Here is a 16,968-nt window from a genome sequence, read left to right as displayed (position 1 = left end):
CATGTGCAAAATGTCCCTGTCTCCTTTTCTGGAGCACACTTAAGCAAGGTTGGGTTCTAACATGTGTTTGAAAGTAACGGAGACCATCTTTTGATGGTTACCATCTTACTCTAAAACTCATATAGTTTTATGGGTTTTGCTTTGTATAGTACATATACTGTGTTGAATGTGTACCTGGTTGGCATGTGCTAGCCTGTTCTCCATATCTCTGCTTCTGGGTAACATGTCTTTTAAGCCTAAGTAATATTTTCTATGGGATCCCTTTTGATTCCTATTATCTGGGGTTAAGTTGTTCCTCTCTATGGTCTTCTATTGCAGTGTCTAATACTCATCACAGTGTATTTTAACTTTCTCTTCACTTCTCTGTCTTTCCCCATTACTCTGTGATATCCTCTCGGGTTGTGTCTTACTCATCTGCCAGACCTATTACATACTTCTTGGAACATGCTGGATGCTCAATACATAAATATTGAATGTTTCTAAATGAGGCCTAAAGAAACAATACACAGTGATAACTTGGTTTTATTAGCCAATATCTAAGGATTGGAGCACTTTCCCAGGTGAAGATGGAAGAGAAATTCTGTAACACTAGAGCCCCCATTTAAGGAATAAAAGACTGCTGAGCACTAAAATGCTGCCAGGTTCTCTGTGGTTGGCATAATAAGCTAAATATTTCAGGTTAATCTCCTGCTTTTCCAAGATCAGTGCCCCACTGGCAAGGAGACCCATTAATTCCCTGTGGGAAGATGGAAGCAGTGTTTTTATTAGAGAAGGCTTTCTATAGTCTTAAAAGATGAGCAGAGGTTTGTTAAGTCAAGGCAATGGGTAGTAAGCCATTTTAAGCGAATGTTTTTGAGCAAAGAGACACGAGAAAAAGATCGGTGTGTGGTGAAGATCCCAGCATTTCAGTATTTCTTGGACGTGAAGTATGAAGCAAGAAAGCTAGGGTGTTAAGTTAGCCTGGAAAGATAAGCAGGGGTGATTTTGGAGGGCCTTTTATGTTGCATTAAGTTATAAGATTTTATGTTATAATACCAAAATAGAGAAGATTGGTATAGTGAGTAAAAGCACATGTTCTGCAGTCAGGTTGCCTATATTTGAAAGTCAGTTCTGGCCTTTACTAACTCTGTGACTTAGGCTTTTTTGTGCCTTATGTTTTTTACTCTGTAAAGGAAGAATAAGAGTACCTACTTCATATGATTATTTTGAAGATTTACGAGTTAAATAGAGTGCTTACAGCATTCTGTAAGAATTAACAGTTGGTACAACTGTTGTGTTATTTTTTATATTTATGCTGTAGAAAGACCACTCAGGCCATCTGTGTGAAAGATCATTTAGAGTAGAAGAGAACCAGAGTGTGGAAACCATATGGAGATTAAAGTGCCTCTCCAATAGCTCCCAATGACATTTGCTGGATATGTTTGCAACATAGTCCTATAGACTTTAATGAAATAGCGTACTTTACACATGGATTTTGTGCAAACTGAATTAAAGGAAACCTTGGCATTTTGTTTTTCTTACAAATATCCTGAGCATGAACTTATTGGAAATAGAAGCTCTGGGGCTTTCAGGACCTTGCATACTGTGGATAACTTTTGGTCCTACTGTTCAGCATATAGTTCAGAATTCATTTCCTGAGAAGGTGACCTGGAGAGAGGAAAGCCAGCTGTTTCCCAGAAAAGGATTGAAAATGGCAGCAAGGTTAGATTCTAGTATCATTATGAGAATAATAGAAGCCATGTTCTGATAGTTACCATCTTACTATAAAACTCAGGTTGCACATATTGCTGCCTGTTGTAATATCGTATGTTGAGTATGATCAAGAGGCAATGGGTATAGTGAAAATAAAAGAAGATCTGGGCTGTGAATCTAGCTCTTATACTTACTTGTGTATGTAGATCTCGGTTGCCATATCTGTGACATGAGGTTAATAATACCATGTTATCTTGCAGGGCTGTGATGAAAATCAGTTGAGATCATCTATGTGAAAGCGCTTAACAGAAATCCAAAGGCACTTGATGAATGAAATGATTTTTTAAACAATTAAGGAAGACTCAGAAATATAATGTGATCTATACATATGTTTGTCCCTTCATTAAATGAACTCATCAAGAGTTTAAATATGTACCAGATGATCACCTGTTATGCAAGTCACCGTAGTTTGCACATAATTCAAAGTTTATGATTCCTTTCGAAGCGACTTTCTGCTTCCAATCAAAGCTCAAGAATTCCACCTAAAAATGTTTTTCTGCTCAAAAGCTCTTTTTTATTACCTCCATGTTTTGAGCCTTGTTCCAGAAAGCTGAGATTTCTCCGGGTCTGACCACTAATCAGTGAGGCATTGGTGCCTCTTTCTTCAGTGCTTCTAGCCGGCCTACTGATAAGCTCCCTAGGTGAGATATACTACATTAAAAAATGGTGCCCAAACAACAGCTTTAAGTGCCTGCTAGATCTCTGTTCTTCCAGAAGTCTCTCTCCACCTATCTCTCCACTAAAGATGGAGTTAAAACTAAAAGATTGTGAATTTTGGTACAGTCTCCATGGCCAGGTCCCAGGGCTGCTGGACTGGGACATGGGGAATGAGTTATTTCTGCCTTGTACCACAGACCAGTGCCCTTTAGCTGAGCAGATCCTTGCCAAATACAAAGTCCGAGTAATGAAGCCCCCAGAGATGCCTCAGAAGAGGAGACCCAGTCCTGATGAAGATGGTCCTCACTGTGAACCCAATCTGTGGATGTGGGTGGACCCCAATATCTTGTGCCCCCTTGGCAGCCAGGAGGCCCCAAAGCCCAGTGAAAAAGAAGATCTGACAAGCATTTCTCCTTTCCCTCAGCCCCCATTAAAAGATGAAGAGTCTAACTGCTCAGAGGACAAAGTGGTAGAGTCTCTGCCATCTTCCTCCAGTGAGCAGTCTCTTTTACAGAAGCAGGATATCTATTCCCCCAGTGAGTTTGAGCTCACAGAAGAGGAGGCTGAGGAACAAGAGGACAACTCCCTCCTGTCCCCTGAAAGGAAGTGCTTCCAGAGTCAGAAGCTACGGCAAATCAACAGCCAAGTGAAGTCCTGGCAACGGCCCCCTCTCAATTGTAGCCACCTTATTTCCCTAGCATTAAGAAACAGCCCCCACTGTGGCCTCAGTGTGCAGGAGATCTACAGTTTCACCCGACAGCATTTCCCCTTTTTCTGGACAGCTCCAGATGGCTGGAAGAGCACCATTCATTACAATCTCTGCTTCCTGGACAGCTTTGAGAAGATGCCAGACAGCCTTAAGGATGAAGATAATGCAAGACCTCACTCTTGCCTTTGGAAGCTCACTAAGGAGGGGCACCGCCGCTTTTGGGAGGGGACTCGTGCCTTAGCCTCTGCTCAAAGGGAGAGAATCCAAGAGTGCATGAGTCAGCCAGAGTTGTTGACCTCTCTCTTTCATCTTTGAAATACCACTGCTCCCTTTTTGGAATACTGCCTTCCTTACTGGGCTTACTTATCCCCTGACTGATATTCATTAATCTCTAAACTTACCCAGCCTGGTTGGTGCCAAGCCTGTCTTTAGCTACTGTTACAATAATGGTGTTAAGTAAAGTTAGAGGTGGGTACAGGGGAGGCAGAACTTAAATCAAGTTGGAGAGTCATGGAAAGTCACACAAGGAGAGTGGTTGTTGTTCCACATATTGAGCAAAGGAAGGAAATCCTAGAAACAATGGCATGGAAACTAAGGAAAGAAGGATGTGTTTTGTGAAAGAAAGGAATTTTGTTTGTAGAGAGTATTTTCACACATTAAAGTGAACAGTGGAATATAAAGCATAAAAGGCAGGATGCAGCCAAGCCATGGAGAACCTCGAGTGCCATGTGAAGAGAATTTCACTTGTGATGGAGAATCAAGTTTCCTCCTCTACCATCCATCAGCTACATCTCCTTTTTAAGTAACCCATTCCATCCTTCAGAACCTCACTTTTCTATTTCTGGCCCTGGACTTCTAAGCCTTGTTTCTTTGTCATCTAATTCCAATATTAACAAATAATCCTGAACAGCTACTTTTAGTTTGTATGTTGAACGTCCTTTGAAATATTCCTGTATTAACCCCAAGCCTTTTGATGATAAAGGTTTGTTTTTCATTCTTTTTAGTTCTCAAGATGTTATTGAAGATATGCTAATGCGTCAAGGTACATCTTAGATGCTGAGGATAAAAAGCTGAGGGATACTAGTGGGAGACATATTTATAATGTAAATATGATAAAACAGATGTGAGAAATTGACATGGAAGTGGGGAGACATTCTTCCTGGGAAAGACATTAAAGGCATTGGAAAAAATACATTTTGAGCTAGTTTTGAAGAATAAATAGAAATTTGCTGGACAGGTAAACTGAAGTAGAGGCATTACAGAGGCAACAATGTGAACAAAATGGATGGAGTGTTTTGGGGGAATAGCATGAAGTTCAGTGTGGCTTAAATACATGAGGACCATGAGTGACTAAGAGAAATTTTTTTTTTTTTTTTTTTTTTTTTTTGAGACGGAGTCTCGCTCTGTCACCCAGGCTGGAGTGCAGTGGCTGGATCTCAGCTCACTGCAAGCTCCGCCTCCCGGGTTCACGCCATTCTCCTGCCTCAGCCTCCCGAGTAGCTGGGACTACAGGCGCCTGCCACCTCGCCCGGCTAAGTTTTTGTATTTTTAGTAGAGACGGGGTTTCACTGTGTTACCCAGGATGGTCTCGATCTCCTGACCTCGTGATCCGCCCGTCTCGGCCTCCCAAAGTGCTGGGATTACAGGCTTGAGCCACCGCGCCCGGCCGACTAAGAGAAAATTATTAGGTATTTGGACTTGTGGGTTTTTGGGATCCAAGAGGCATCAGTGGTGTTTTGCTAAAAAACAAACAAACAAACAAAGAAACAAACCAGCAGCAACAACAAACACTTCAGCATTTGTTTTTCTAATTTCAAAATTATCTTTAACATCTTTTCTATGCAAATAAACTTTTGTGTATCAGATTTAAGAATAGCTTTTTGCCTTCAATGTTATTAAAAAATATCCAGGAGAAAATAGATTTTTAGGTATAAATTTAGTTGCAAAACCTTCATAATGGGGGTACAAAAATGCCAGTAAGTTATAAAAGCATTTAATTCAACATAATTGTAACTCTTGAAAGTTTACATTTTTTCAATGAACTATTATAGCTCATACAAAATTGTATATTTGCTAAATCACAAAACAACATTTGCAAACAGTATTTTTTGAAAAGGAATTGTAAATGGTACTTCTGTATCATAAGGCAAAGACGAAGTTAACAGAATACCTTGGAATTAATAAAATATTCTGCATATGAGTAGTCACCATTTGCTTCTCATTTTTCTCCCAAATTAACACTTACTAGTAAAAGAGCTGGGTGTGAAATTAATGAGACTATTTTTATCACAAACTACACTTCTAATATGCTAGTCTGTGAATTTTTCAAACAAGACAAACTTTCATTTTTAGAACTAGACCTGCATTTTTCTGCTGCAACCTAGTACCTTTGAGTTTTGAACTCTTTTCAGTATTTTCTGATCCTTATTTCTGCTCTCTGGTGGCATGAAAAAAAAAGCAGTGGCTGGACATGGTGCTTCTTCAGTAACCTCAGATAATCCAGATATACTTTCAGAGGAACATTTTTTAAAAAAATTATAAATTGCTGTAATCGAGTGCAAAATAAAGGAAACTCGAGTTGCTTTATTCAGCTTTCAATTTCTGGGAGGCTTAAGAGTCATAAGAATTCTGGATAACAAAAGAAAATAAGGCTGTGCTTATAGAGTTTGTTCTGCCATTTTTTTCTTAATGATTGCTATTTTATTGTTACCTTTCCTGTTACATGTGATGTACACATCAGGTGTTAAAAGGTACAGTACATTCTACAACTGAGCACCATTTTCTGTAACTGAACAGGCAAAGAAATGACACCGAACATCTGCATCTGGCTAAAAATAAACATTAAAATGATGAAAAAATGGCTAAAAATAAACACTATTAAATCACATCTAATATTTGATACTACATGATTCAATACAGCTATAAATACAATTATACAAAATATGTTAACATCAAAGAATGCAACTAAAATTAAGATAGCAAACAAAACCTATATAACTTCTTTAAATAGGAAAATACTTTTGAAGTATGCACGTAACTGCCCATTCTTTTAAAGAAAATCTACTGCAAGCAAAGCTATCAACCTCCAGAAAAATCACACATAGCCTTACTAAGCATATCCCCAAAAAGTGTACTATGTATGCATTTGGAAAATACAATATTTTAAAAATTGTAAACAACAGGTGAACTTCATATTTATAACAATGTGAAAAGAAGTCCCATTTTTTAACACTGTTGTATAAATAATTGTCTTCATGTGAAAAGACCAAATCTACATTTGATTGGTGTACCTGAAAGTGACGGGGAGAATGGAACCAGTTGGAAAACACTCCTCAGGATATTATCCAGGAGAATTTCCCCAACCTAGAAAGGCAGGCCACATTCAAATTCAGGAAATACAGAGAACACCACAAAGATACTCCATGAGAAGGGTAACCCGAAGACACATAGTGGTCAGATTCAACAAGGTTGAAATGAACGAAAAAATGTTTTTTGTTTTGTTTTGTTTTTACAATTAAAGGCATTTATTGAGAACGTTATTTACATAAGTCTCCACAGCCTGTACTTTGGGTAGATTATTTTAATCTCCACCATGAGCCCTATGAGGTAGGCATTGTTTTTTTTTTTCTTTTTTCTTTTTTTTGATTATACTTTAAGTTCTAGGGTACATGTGAACAACGTGCAGGTTTGTTACATATGTATACTTGTGCCATGTTAGTGTGCTGCACCCATCAAATCGTCAGCACCCATCAATTCGTCATTTACATCAGGTATAACTCCCAGTGCCATCCTTCCCCCCTACACCCTCCCCATAATAGGCCCCAGTGTGTGATGTTCCCCTTCCCGAGTCCAAGTGATCTCATTGTTCAATTCCCACCTATGAGTGAGAACATGCGGTGTTTGGTTTCCTGTTCTTGTGATAGTTTGCTGAGAATGATGGTTTCCAGCTGCATCCATGTCCCTATGAAGGACATGAACTCATCCTTTTTTATGGCTGCAAAGTATTCCATAGTGTATATGTGCCACATTTTCTCAATCCAGTCTGTCACTGATGGACATTTAGGTTGATTCCAAGTCTTTGCTATCGTGAATAGTTCCACAATAAACATACGTGTGCATGTGTCTTTATGGCAGCATGATTTATAATCCTTTGGGTATATACCCGGTAATGGGATGGCTGGGTCAAATGGTATTTCTAGTTCTAGATCTTTGAGGAATCTCCATACTGTTTTCCACAATGGTTGAACTAGTTTACAATCCCACCAACAGTGTAAAAGTGTTCCTATTTCTCCACATCCTCTCCAGCACCTGTTGTTTCCTGACTTTTTAATGATTGCCATTCGAACTGGTGTGAGATGGTATCTCATTGTGGTTTTGATTTGCATCTCTCTGATGGCCAACCAGAGAAAATGGTCGGGTTACCCACAAAGGGAAGCCCATCAGACTAACAGCAGAACCATAGGCAGAAACTCTATAAGCCAGAAGAGAGTGGGAGCCACATTCTAAAAGAAAAGAGTTTTCAAACAAGAATTTCATATCCAGCCAACCAAAGCCTCAAACTAAGCTGAGAGATTTTGTCACCACCAGGCCTGCCTTACAAGAGCTCCTGAAGGAAGCACTAAACACGGAAAGGAACAACTGGTACCAGCCACTGCAAAAACATGCCAATTTGTAAAGACCATTGATGCTATGAAGAAACTGCATCAACTAATGGCCAACACAAACAGCTAACATCACAATGACAGGATCAAATTCACACATATCAATATTAACTGATGACTCAAGACCTCTCAGTGTGCTGTATTCAGGAGACGCATCTCACGTGCAGAGACACACATAGGCTGAAAATAAAAGGGTAGAGGAAGATCTACCAAGCAAATGGAAAGCAAAAACAAACAAAAAAAGCAGGGGTTGCAATCCTAGTCTCTGATAAAACAGATTTTAAACCAACAGAGATCAAAAGAGACAAAGAAGGCCATTACATAATGGTAAAGGGAAAAATTCAACAAGAAGAGCTAACTATCCTAAATATATATGTACCCAATACAGGAGCACCCAGATTCATAAAACAAGTCCTTACAGACCTACAAAGAGACTTAGACTCCCACACAATAATAATGGGAGAATTTAACATCCCACTGTCAATATTAGACAGATCAATGACACAGAAGGTTAACAAGGATATCCAGGAATTGAACTCAGCTCTGCACCAAGCAGACCTAATAGACATCTACAGAACTCTCCATCCCAAATTTACAGAATATACATTCTTCTCAGTACCACATCACACTTATTCCAAAATTGACCACATAGTTGGAAGTAAAGCACTCCTCAACAAATGTAAAAGAACAGAAATCACAACAAACTGTCTCTCAGATCACAGTGCAATCAAATTAGAACTCAGGATTAAGAAACTCACTCAAAACCACACAACTACATGGAAACTGAACAACCTGCCCCAGAATGACTGCTTGGTAAATAACAAAATGAAGGCAGAAATAAAGATGTTCTTTGAAACCAATGAGAACAAAGACACAAAGCACCAGAATCTCTGGGACACATTTAAAGTAGTATGTAGAGAGAAATGTATAGCACTAAATGCCCACAAGAGAAAGTAGGAAAGATCTAAAATTGACACCCTAACATCACAATTAAAAGAACGAGAGAAGCAAGAGCAAACACATTCACAAGCTAGCAGAAGGCAAGAAATAACTAAGATCAGAGCAGAACTGAAGGAGATAGAGACCCAAGAAACCCTTCCAAAAATCGATGCATCCAGGAACTGGTTTATTGAAAAGGTCAACAAAATTGACAGACCACTAGCAAGACTAATAAAGAAGAAAAGAAAGAAAAATCAAATAGATGCAATAAAAAAATGATAAAGGGGATATCACCACCAATCCCACAGAAATACAAACTACCATTAGAAAATACTATAAACACCTCTATGCAAATAAACTAGAAAATCTAGAAGAAATGGATGAATTCCTGGACGCATACACTCTCCCAAGACTAAACCAGGAAGAAGTTTAAGCACTGAATAGACCAATAACAGGCTCTGAAATTGAGGCAATAATTAATAGCCTACCAACCAAAAAAAGTCCAGGACCAGACAGACTTTCAGCCAAATTCTATCAGAGGTACAAAGAGGAGCTGGTACCATTCCTTCTGAAACTATTCCAATCAATAGAAAAAGAGGGAATCCTCCCTAACCCATTTTATGAGGCCAGCATCATCCTGATACCAAAGCCTGGCAGAGACACAAAAACAACAAAAAAGAATTTTAGACCAATATTCTTCATGAACCTCGATGCGAAAATCCTCAATAAAATACTTGCAAGCCGAATCCAGCAGCACATCCAAAAGCTTATCCTCCACAATCAAGTCGGGTTCTTCCCTGGGATGCAAGGCTGGTTCACCATATGCAAATCAAGAAACATAATCCATCACAAAAAAAGAATCAGCAACAAAAACCACATGATTATCTCAATAGATGCAGAAAAGGCCTTCAACAAAATTCAACAGCACTTCATGCTAAAAACTCTCAATAAACTAGGTAGTGATGGAATGTATTTCAAAATAATAAGATCTATTTATGACAAACCCACAGCCAACATCATACTGAATGGGCAAAAACTGGAGTCATTCCCTTTGAAAACTGGCAAAAGACAGGGATGCCGTCTCTCACCACTTCTATTCAACATAGTATTGGAAGTTCTAGGGAAGAAAAGGAAATAAAAGGTATTCAATAAGGAAAAGAGAAAATCAAATCGTCCCTGTTTGCAGATGACATGATTGTTTATTTAGAAAACTCCATTGTCCAACCCCAAATCTCCTTAAGCTGATAAGCAAACTCAGCAATGTCTCAGGATACAAAATCAATGTGCAAAAATCATAAGCATTCCTATACACCAATAACAGATAAACAGTCAAATCATGAGTGAACTCCCATTCACAATTGCTACAAAGAGAATAAAATACCTAGGAATCTAACTTACAAGGGATGTAAAGGACCTCTTCAAGGAGAACTACAAACCACTGCTCAACAAAATAAAAGAGGACACAAACAATGGAAGAACATTCCATGCTCATGGATAGGAAGAATCAATATCCTGAAAATGGCCATACTGCCCAAGGTAATTTATAGAATCAGTGACATCTCAATCAAACTACCAATGACTTTCTTCACAGAAGTTGAAGAAACTACTTTAAAGTTCATATGGAACCAAAAAAGAGCCCGCATTGCCAAGACAATCCTAAGCAAAAAGAACAAAGCTGGAGGCATCATGCTACCTGACTTCAATCTATACTACAAGGCTACAGTAACCAAAACAGCATGATACTGGTACCAAAACAGAGAGACCAATGTAACAGAACAGAGGCCTCAGAAATAACAACACACATCTACAACCACCTGTCTTTGACAAACCTGGCCAAAACAAGAAATGGGGAAAGGATTCCCTATTTAGTAAATGGTGCTGGGAAAACAGGCTAGCCATAGGTATAAAGCCAAAACTGGATCCCTTCTTTACACCTTATATAAAAATTAATTCAAGATGAATTAAAGACTTAAATGTTAGACCTAAAACCATAAAATCCCTAGAAGAAAACCTAGGCAATACCATTCAGGACATAGGCATGGGCACGGACTTCATGACTAAAACATCAAAAGCAATGGCAGCAAAAGCCAAAATTGACAAATGGGATCTAATTAAACTAAAAAGCTTCTGCACAGCAAAAGAAACTACCATCAGAGTGAACAGGCAACCTACAGAATGGGAGAAAATTTTTGCAATCTGACAAAGGGATAATATCCAGAATCTACAAAGAACTTAAACAAATTTACAAGAAGAAAACAACCCCATCAAAAAGTGAGCAAAGGACATGAACAAACACTTCTCAAAAGAAGACATTTATGCAGCTTCATCATCATTGGTCATCAGAGTAATGCAAATCAGAACCACAATGTGATACCATCTCACACCAGTTAGAATGGTGATTACTAAAAAGTCAGGAAACAACAGCTCCTGGAGAGGATATGGAATAATAGGAACGCTTTTACACTGTTGGTGGAAGTGTAAATTATTTCAACCATTGTGGAAGATGGTGAGGCGATTCCTCAAGGATCTAGAACTAGAAATACCATTTGATTCAGTGATCCCATTACTGGGTATATACTCAAAGGATTATAAATCATGCTACTATAAAGACACATGCATGCATATGTTTATTGTGGCACTCCTCACAATAGCAAAGACTTGGAACCAAACCAAATGTCCAACAATGATAGAGTGGATTAAGAAAATGTGGCACATATACACCATGGAATACCATGCAGCCACAAAAATCGATGAGTTCATGTCCTTTGCAGGGACATGGATGCAGCTGGAAACCATCATTCTCAGCAAACTATCACAAGGACAGAAAACCAAACGCTGCATGTTCTCACTCATAGGTGGGAATTGAATAATGAGAACATTTAGACACACAGCCGGGAACATCACACCCTGGGGCCTGTCATGGGGCATGGGGTGGAGGGAGGGATAGCGTTAGGAGAAATACCTAATGTAAAAGACAAGTTAATGGGTGCAGCAAACCAGTATGGCAAATGTATACGTATGTAATAAACTTGCACGTTGTGCACATGTACCCTGGAACTTAAAAGTATAATAATGACAATAAAATGGTATAGAAATATGAAAAAAAAATTGTCTTTTGATGTGAAGTTCATAAATTGTCCTCCTGTTGGGACCATACTTTATAAAAACACTGTGTTTTTGAAATGAGATTAGAGAGCAAGATAGACCATCTTAGCAATGTCATTAAAGGTTTTTTTATTAATGAGTACTTTATCAAAATACGTCCCTCACATGTGTAGGATTCATTTTAAAAATTCTTCTTAGAAGTAATATACAGGAGGGGCAGAGCAAGATGGCCAAATAGGAACAGCTCCAGTCTCCAACTCCCAGCGCGAACGACACAGAAGACCGGTGATTTCTGCATTTTCAACTGAGGTACTGGGTTCATCTCACTAGGGAGTGCCAGACAATCGGTGCTGGTCAGCTGCAGCAGCCCGACCAGCGAGAGCTGAAGCAGGGCGAGGCATCGCCTCACCTGGGAAGTGCAAGGGGGAAGGGAATCTCTTTTCCTAGCCAGAGGAACTGAGACAAACAACACCTGGAAAATCGGGTAACTCCCACCCTAATACTGCACTTTAAGCAAACGGGAACACCAGGAGATTATATCCCACACCTGGCCGGGAGGGTCCCATGCCCACGGAGCCTCCCTCACTGCTAGCACAGCAGTCTGCGATCTAACTGCAAGGCAGCAGTGAGGCTGGGGGAGGGGCGCCCGCCATTGCTGAGGCTTAAGTAGGTAAACAAAGCCACTGGGAAGCTACAACTGAGTGGAGATAACAGCAGCTCAAGGAAACCTGCCTGTCTCTGTAGACTCCACCTCTGGGGACAGGGCACAGCTAAACAACAACAACAACAACAACAACAACAACAAAAAAGCAGCAGAAACCTCTACAGATGCAAACGACTCTGTCTGACAGCTTTGAAGAGAGCAGAGGATCTCCCAACACGGAGGTTGAGATCTGAGAAGGGACAGACTGCCTGCTCAAGTGGGTCCCTGACCCCTGAGTAGCCTAACTGGGAGACATTCCTCACTAGGGGCAGTCTGACACCCCACACCTCACAGGGTGGAGTACACCTCTGAGAGGAAGCTTCCAAAGTAACAATCAGACAGGTACACTCGCTGTTCAGCAATATTCTATCTTCTGCAGCCTCTGCTGCTGATACCCAGGCAAACAGGGTCTGGAGTGGACCTCAAGCAATCTCCAACAGACCTACAGCTGAGGGTCCTGACTGTTAGAAGGAAAACTATCAAACAGGAAGGACACCTACACCAAAACCCCATCAGTACATCACCATCATCAAGACCAGAGGCAGATAAAACCACAGAGATGGGGAAAAAGCAGGGCAGAAAAGCTGGAAATTCAAAAAATAAGAGCGCATCTCCTCCTGCAAAGGAGCGCAGCTCATCGCCAGCAATGGATCAAAGCTGAATGGAAAATGACTTTGACGAGATGAGAGAAGAAGGCTTCAGTCCATCAAACTTCTCAGAGCTAAAGGAGGAATTACGTACCCAGCGCAAAGAAACTAAAAATCTTGAAAAAAGAGTGGAAGAATTGATAGCTAGAGTAATTAATGCAGAGAAGGTCATAAACGAAATGAAAGAGATGAAAAGAATGACACGAGAAATACGTGACAAATGCACAAGCTTCAGTAACCGACTCGATCAACTCGGAGAAAGAGTATCAGCAATTGAGGATCAAATGAATGAAATGAAACGAGAAGAGAAACCTAAAGAAAAAAGAAGAAAAAGAAATGAAGAAAGCCTGCAAAAGTATGGGATTATGTAAAAAGACCAAATCTACATCTAATTGGGGTGCCTGAAAGTGAGGGGGAAAATGGAACCAAGTTGGAAAACACTCTTCAGGATATCATCCAGGAGAACTTCCCCAACCTAGTAGGGCAGGCCAACATTCAAATCCAGGAAATACAGAGAACGCCACAAAGATACTCCTCGAGAAGAGCAACTCCAAGACACATAATTGCCAGATTCACCAAAGTTGAAATGAAGGAAAAAATCTTAAGGGCAGCCAGAGAGAAAGGTCGGGTTACCCACAAAGGGAAGCCCATCAGACTAACAGCAGATCTCTCAGCAGAAACTCTCCAAGCCAGAAGAGAGTGGGGGCCAATATTCAACATACTTAAAGAAAAGAATTGTAAACCCAGAATTTCATATCCAGCCAAACTAAGTTTCATAAGTGAAGAAGAAATAAATTCCTTTACAGATAAACAAATGCTTAGAGATTTTGTCACCACCAGGCCTGCTTTACAAGAGACCCGGAAGGAAGCACTAAACATGGAAAGGAACAACTGGTACCAGCCATTGCAAAAACATGCCAAAATGTAAAGACCATTGAGGCTACGAAGAAACTGCATCAACTGATGAGTAAAATAACCAGTTAATCTCATAATGGCAGGATCGAGTTCACACATAACAATATTAACCTTAAATGTAAATGGACTAAATGCTCCAATTAAAAGACACAGACTGGCAAACTGGATAAAGAGTCAAGACAAATCAGTCAGCTGTATTCAGGAGACCCATCTCACATGCAGAGACATACATAGGCTCAAAATAAAGGGATGGAGGAAGATTTACCAAGCAAATGGAGAACAAAAAAAAGCAGGGGTTGCAATACTAGTCTCTGATAAAACAGACTTTATACCATCAAAGATCAAGAGAGACAAAGAAGGCCATTACATAATGGTAAAGGGATCAATTCAACAGGAAGAGCTACCTATCCTAAATATATATGCACCCAATACAGGAGCACCCAGATTCATAAAGCAAGTCCTTAGAGACTTACAAAGAGACTTAGACTCCCATACAATAATAATGGGAGACTTCAACACTCTACTGTCAACATTAGACAGATCAACGAGACAGAAAGTTAACAAGGATATCCAGGAATTGAACTCATCTCTGCAGCAAGCAGACCTAATAGACATCTATAGAACTCTCCACCCCAAATCAACAGAATATACATTCTTCTCAGCACCACATCGCACTTATTCCAAAATTGACCACATAATTGGAAGTAAAGCACTCCTCAGCAAATGTACAAGAACAGAAATTGTAACAAACTGTCTCTCAGACCACAGTGCAATCAAACTAGAACTCAGGACTAAGAAACTCAATCAAAACCGCTCGTCTACATGGAAACTGAACAACCTGCTCCTGAATGACTACTGGGTACATAAGGAAATGAAGGCAGAAATAAAGATGTTCTTTGAAACCAATGAAACAAAGATACAACATACCAGAATCTCTGGAAAACATTTAAAACAGTGTGTAGAGGGAAATTTATAGCACTAAGTGTCCACAAGAGAAAGCTGGAAAGATCTAAAATTGACACCCTCACATCACAATTAAAAGAACTAGAGAAGCAAGAACAAACACATTCAAAAGCTAGCAGAAGGCAAGAAATAACTAAGATCAGAGCAGAACTCAAGGAGATAGAGACACAAAAATCCCTCCAAAAAATTAAGGAATCCAGGAGTTGGATTTTTGAAAAGATCAACAAAATTGACAGACCGCTAGCAAGACTAATAAAGAAGAAAAGAGAGAAGAATCAAATAGACACAATAAAAAATGATAAAGGGGATATCACCACCGACCGCACAGAAATACAAATTACCATCAGAGAATACTATAAACACCTCTACGCAAATAAACTAGAAAATTTAGAAGAAATGGATAATTTCCTGGACACTTACACACTTCCAAGACTAAAGCAGGAAGAAGTTGATTCCCTGAATAGACCAATAGTAGACTCTGAAATTGAGGCAATAATTAATAGCCCACCAACCAAAAAAAGTCCAGGACCAGATGGATTCACAGCTAAATTCTACCAGAGATACAAGGAGGAGCTGGTACCATTCCTTCTGAAACTATTCCAATGAATAGAAAAGGAGGGAATCCTCCCTAACTCATTTTATGAGGCCAACATCATCCTGATACCAAAGCCTGGCAGAGACACAACAAAAAAAGAGAATTTTAGACCAATAACCCTGATGAACATCGATGCAAAAATCCTCAATAAAATACTGGCAAACCGGATTCAGCAGCACATCAAAAAGCTTATCCACCATGGTCAAGTGGGCTTCATCCCTGGGATGCAAGGCTGGTTCAACATTCACAAATCAATAAACATAATCCAGCATATAAACAGAACCAAAGACAAGAACCACATGATTATCTCAATAGATGCAGAAAAGGCTTTTGACAAAATTCAACAGCCCTTCATGCTAAAAGCGCTCAGTAAATGCGGTATTGATGGAACGTACCTCAAAATCATAAGAGCTATTTATGACAAACCCACAGCCAATATCATACTGAATGGGCAAAAACTGGAAGCATTCCCTTTGAAAACTGGCACAAGACAGGGATGCCCTCTCTCACCACTCCTATTCAACATAGTGTTGGAAGTTCTGGCTAGGGCAATCAGGCAAGAGAAAGAAATCAAGGGTATTCAGTTAGGAAAAGAAGAAGTCAAATTGTCCCTCTTTGCAGATGACATGATTGTATATTTAGAAAACCTCATTGTCTCAGCCCAAAATATCCTTAAGCTGATAAGCAACTTCAGCAAAGTCTCAGGATACAAAATTAATGTGCAAAAATCACAAGCATTCTTATACACCAGTAACAGACAGACAGAGAGCCAAATCATGAATGAACTTCCATTCACAATTGCTTCAAAGAGAATAAAATACCTAGGAATCCAACTTACAAGGGATGTATAGGACCTCTTCAAGTAGAACTACAAACCACTGCTCAGTGAAATAGAAGAGGACACAAACAAATGGAAGAACAAACCATGCTCATGGATAGGAAGAATCAATATTGTGAAAATGGCCATACTGCCCAAGGTAATTTATAGATTCAATGCCATCCCCATCAAGCTACCAATGACTTTCTTCACAGAATTGGAAAAAACTGCTTTAAAGTTCATATGGAACCAAAAAAGAGCCTGCATTGCCAAGACAATCCTAAGTCAAAAGAACAATGCTGGAGGCATCACGCTACCTGACTTCAAACTATACTACAAGGCTACAGTAACCAAAACAGCATGGTACTGGTACCAAAACAGAGATATAGACCAATGGAACAGAACAGAGTCCTCAGAAATAATACCACACATCTTCAGCCATCCGATCTTTGACAAACCTGAGAGAAACAAGAAATGGGGAAAGGGTTCCCTATTTAATAGATGG

The 16,968-nt window shown here is 39.6% G+C and overlaps 1 protein-coding gene across 1 annotated transcript; it reads left to right on the top strand.

Moving 5' to 3' along the window:
* The first annotated feature begins 1,969 nt into the window (after positions 1-1,969).
* On the top strand, positions 1,970-4,495 carry LOC105465835 (forkhead box R2). Its single transcript, XM_011714467.2, has one exon. It carries the CDS (start codon positions 2,498-2,500, stop codon positions 3,431-3,433), a length of 936 nt encoding a protein of 311 aa, XP_011712769.1. The 5' UTR covers positions 1,970-2,497; the 3' UTR covers positions 3,434-4,495.
* Positions 4,496-16,968: the final 12,473 nt, after the last annotated feature.

The sequence above is a fragment of the Macaca nemestrina genome, chromosome X, assembly GCF_043159975.1.
Source record: "Macaca nemestrina isolate mMacNem1 chromosome X, mMacNem.hap1, whole genome shotgun sequence".
Taxonomy (NCBI): Eukaryota; Metazoa; Chordata; class Mammalia; order Primates; family Cercopithecidae; genus Macaca; species Macaca nemestrina.
This window is presented reverse-complemented; position numbering and strand designations above follow the sequence as displayed.